The 4,883-nt window shown below is 40.1% G+C and overlaps 1 protein-coding gene across 1 annotated transcript in view; it reads left to right on the top strand.

Annotated features, from left to right (window-relative positions):
* The first annotated feature begins 1,089 nt into the window (after positions 1-1,089).
* LOC104123520 (zinc metalloproteinase-disintegrin-like NaMP) overlaps positions 1,090-4,883 on the top strand; it is a 25,353-nt gene continuing 21,559 nt past the window's right edge. The window contains exons 1-3 of the mRNA XM_035891385.1: positions 1,090-1,254; positions 4,054-4,154; positions 4,794-4,870. Of these exons, the coding sequence (XP_035747278.1) occupies positions 1,203-1,254; positions 4,054-4,154; positions 4,794-4,870 (230 nt within the window). The 5' untranslated portion in view covers positions 1,090-1,202. The remainder of the gene's footprint in view (positions 1,255-4,053; positions 4,155-4,793; positions 4,871-4,883) is intronic.

Consider the following 4,883-nt stretch of genomic DNA (forward strand, 5'->3'; position numbering starts at 1 on the left):
CGCAGAGCCCATTTGTTGGTAGCTCCCAATCTGTCCCAGAATGTCTGGAGATTTAGCAAAATCTAAGGGCAAGTCTGTATTTATGATTTCAGATTTCAATGTTCAGAAAATCAGAACTTATCAACACCTACCTGAGACTCGAGATAGCAATAGGCACCCAATAAAACTTCTACTACAAGTGTAAACTTCTGTTACTTAGTTACAGTGGTAAAAATTCTCCTGAAGATTTATATAGATATATTTATAAATGAATGTAATACATGAGGACATATATTACTGTGCAATGTGTATTGCTGATATAAATTTATGCCCATATCTGCAGTATACAGCACGACGCATTCTAGTTCTACGTACTCTCTAATACCTATTCTAACTGTGAGAAGCCCAACTTCTATAAAGCGGTTCTCTACCGATAGCCATGGCCCCAAGAAGCACATAGTCCTATTTTATTACAACTGGCTTAGTCAATGTGATAAGCTTCTAGTATAGATTTTTAGTATATTATTCAACACATATCACCTTGATGGCTCATTTGTCTGCAGCCCGCTTTATTTAGACAGTATCACATGAACCTCAAGCAAACATTACTAATATGGATGGAAGGGGCAGAAAAGGACCTGCTCAGTGTTTGTGTTCTGGATGTGATTCACAGATACAGAATTACACACGCTTTTCCTGGTGCTCTTAAACCCGTCGCTTCCGTACACATGAGATGGTAATTGGCAAGAACTGAAACACGTATTTAACACCAGCTGCGAGTCTCTGTTTTAACTTAAACCTCTTGAAAACTTTCCCATTCCTCGTGCCACCAGTGGCACCCACTGTTCCTACTGTAGCTGTTTACCAGCCAGACCGTAAGAAGACAACATTAGGACCAGTCCAATCTCCCTCTTTCTTTCTTTGTTTATTTCTGTTTTTCCTGATGAACAGTTTTAGGGAACTTATTTCAAAGCAGTAATCAATACATCACGATCCGTGTGACATGAACCAACCAGCAGGAACTTCCGCTTGCTGTAACAGTCTGTGACTTGAAAATTGTGCAACACCTTTAGCAAACACTTCCTCATATAGGAACAAGAACACAGCTGAACAACTCCCTCCCTCTCATTCACTGCACCAGAGAGGGCTGCTCAAAGCAGGGGCAGCCTGGGAACCCGGCTTTCCCAGACCACGGAGACCATTGCTAGGCAAGACCAGCGGAGATGACTAATGTGCTTCTTATTTCTGCTGTTTTGCTACATTTTCTCCAACAAGGTACAGTGGTTTTGGTTTGTTTTTTTTTTTTTTATATATCCTTTATCAGTGGCTGTTATGGAAAACTTCGTACGGCTTTTATGAATTTTTAATTATTAACATGTAGATAATACTGAGGAGCAGTGAATTAGAGGCGTTGAAAAAAAATGATACTGCTGAAGTTAGGGCTGTTTGCTTCCATCCCTTTCTGTTCAAAGCAATTATTTAAAATTCTCTGGGTAGAGAATTATTTACTTGTGTGAAAGCTGGCCACAGATTGCCTAAAGACCCAGAACCAGTCCGTTTTGTGAACCAGTTAAGAAAGTACTTCCCCTGAAAGTAAGCAGACAATTTATCCAATTGGGACGACTTGTTACCCTGACAGCATTTTGGCCATAAAAGAAAAGACTTTTATTTGAATTCAATTAATGGAATTACCTGAATTAAGATAGTTAACACCCTTATTATCTCTGTGATATTTCAGGTTATGAGTATTCATACAACTTAACCTTAACAGACCACGCTTTTTTTCCACGTGCATTGTTTCTCTCAATTCATGTCAACAGGGAACAGATTTTTTCAGAGCTTGGCATGCACAAGCATGCACGGGTTTTATGTACATAATTAGACATGCAATTTATATACATAATTAGACATGTCATTTGTATTCAGGCAGATATCTTTATGATTTTATTAGTTGCACAGAATATCTGAAAATATGTACAGTACTAATGCTTAGGGCATTAGATATTTTGTTTCTTGACAAAACCAAACCTTCATCATCAATAAACTCCTCACCAACAGGTTTAGGCTCTTGGAAAAGTATATCATTATTTGGTCCTTACTAGCACTTTTTCCAGCCATTGTACAAAGCCCAAGGAATTTTTTTCCTCCTTAAAGCTCCTGACTCAAGACAATGCCTGAAGCAAGGCAAAGACAATATACCAAGTTGATTTAAGAAACTACCTCTAGGAAACGATTTGTTCCAGAACAAAACCAACCCGTTTTCCTCGAAATGCTATTGGTATCACACCGCAGGAAAAGAATAAGTTTAGTTCTGAGTCTCCATTCAAGCCTAGCCTAAACTTGAACCATCTGGGCTACAGTTGGCCTTGTAAAAAGAGTCGGCAACAGGGAGTGAATAAATAAAATGGGAGCACAGGACTCTGCTCCGAGAGGCCTAAGGTATTACTGTGACCATTATGTAAGAACGTGCTTTAAGCTCATGGAAGGACGAAGTCTGCAAAGCAAAAGATTTTTTTAAAAGTAAACATAATTAGTTGCTTAAAATGTAATATAAACCATCATTGTAAATTACAGTAACAAACGCGCAGTTGGTATTTGCTAACCGCATGTGCATGGTTAGTTGCTGTGTAATGGCTCAGCTGATGTAAGATAACTTCTTAGGACTTATTACCATTACACCACGCCTTCCTCTACAGCACTCAGCTTTGTCAAGATGCAACCAAGTTTATTCTGCAATTATTTTTGGAAAGGGTTTAATCAACTAAACCAGTTATGAAGAATTAATCTGTTTATTTTACTGGAACAATTTGCACGAGGATGTGCTCTGCTGTTCCAGATATAGAAAATTACAGTAATTGGACGCCCCACTCTCATAAAAATCTGGCCTTGAGGCAGACAATTAAAGTGGGAGTTGCACTCTCCCTTTGTTGTTTGTGGTTTGGGTTTTTTTTTTCCAAGACAGGCTCTTGTGCTTGGTGCTGAGCCCTGAAGAATTTGCCAATTCAGATGAAATGACCTTTTGTAGGAGATTAAAGAGCTTAGGAGGGATATAAAACCTGCCATTGCCTTGCTGGAAACTAACACATCCCTCGTACGACCCTGTTTTCCCAAATGCTGTACGCCAGCTGCTATTATTAACTTCAAATGATGCGCCGTGTGCTGACCACCCCTGCAAGTCATGCCGTAAATCAGCTTTTGTCAAGGTTCACTCGGGCTCAGAAGCAGAAAACAAAAAAGAAACACTTTTCATCAGCACTGTATTTCCTCAACGAGTTCTTTATAGCCACTGCAGATGCACAACACACCTTTCAAGACCAGCAAAAAGGGTTATGCAAGCTAAGGAATCACCTGGATTCCTTACCACCTTTGAGATTTTCCTACTTTACTGCCTATCTCCTATGATTTTACCTAGCCTTGTTCAAATGCCTTCTCCAGTCCTGCTGCCACAAGTCTGTAACCACCCTCAATCCGATTCGATGGGTAAGAGCGTGTCTATCAAAGTACCATCACAAGTACTGAGGCGAGAAGGCCATCTGAAGAGCTTTCTAAAGCAGAAATCTAGGCTTGTTCCAGACTTGTGGTGGATTGTATGAGTTTATTTGCTTATCTAGAGGCAGTCTGAACTTGTTTGTCATCATGCGATACGGTTTGGAGGTCACTAATTTCACAGAACCGTGTAACTTGATTCATGTCATCTGCAAAACATGAAGGCAAAGGTTGCACCTTGCGTAGCTGTTCTAGCATGTTGGTACTCGAAACGGCCGGTCGGTGCTGGGGAAAGAAAATCCAAAGGGAATTGCATAAAGTATTTTGACACCTGGAAATAGCCAGGTATGTCAACTCACTTGAAGTCCAGACTGCAAGAAACCTTGCGTTAGGTCACGCAATGGGGGTGACTGCTCAGCAGCCCCAGATGAGCACATGCCAGAGCCAGTGCAGAGAATACATGAGAAATGAGTGGTGTCACAGATGAACGACTACAGACCCCGAAAGAATCGGTCTTGACAGACATGAAATAGGGTGTTAAATAAGTTAATACTGTGTTTTCATAAATATCCATCTGTTTCTCCCTAGGGAGCACGAGCAAGAAATTACCTGGAGTTGAGCAATATGAAATAGTTTATCCACGGAAATTGCACACAGTACATAAAAGAGATGTAGAAAGAAACAAAGAGGTATTAAAAGCAATGACATTTTTTTTTTTTGTTTTCTGGGAGATGGGGAAAGTTTTTTGGAGTCAGAGTACCCTTGGTTTTCAAAGGTAAGAGAATTTGGAGTCAGACACTTGATCTTGCAATATGAAATGAAAGAGAAAACCTGGAAGAGCGATCCCATTCCTGGTACAGACAGGCTGAGGTGTGCCCAGCATGCGGCGAAGTACCTGCCTGCCATCAGAGGGTCTCCTGTGCTTGTATCTCTGCAAAGATGTAGGTTTGATGCTACGCAGATTTTGAATAACCTGTGGACATTTGGATTTGAACTAAATGAAATCAAATGCTTTAAACTAAGCACGCTCTTCCATACTTCAAGAGAGTTATGAAAATGTTTGAATTTAAGCATCCGCTTCAGCACTTTCCCAAATATGCAGGGTGTGTGCTTATGATTGCAGAAATACATTTGCAAAGTTAAATTTGTTCTTCTAATTAAAAAATGTGAAACAGAGTGACCTTCTGCTTATTCTGTAACTGCCAGAACGCTTATTTTTGGTGGGAAGAGGAGGGAAAAGAATGCCATTGGCAACTCAGTAACAGCCAGTTTATAGCAAGGCCAGAAATTGTAACAGTCCATATTCTAACACTTAAATCTGTTTACAGACAAAATACGATGACACGATGGAGTATGGAATCAAAGCCAACGGAGAGGAAGTCATACTGCACCTACAAAAAAACAAGTAGGTTGGGTTC

This window comes from Egretta garzetta, unplaced genomic scaffold (genome assembly GCF_000687185.1).
Source record: "Egretta garzetta isolate BGI_Z169 unplaced genomic scaffold, ASM68718v1 scaffold233, whole genome shotgun sequence".
In the NCBI taxonomy this organism is placed as follows: domain Eukaryota; kingdom Metazoa; phylum Chordata; class Aves; order Pelecaniformes; family Ardeidae; genus Egretta; species Egretta garzetta.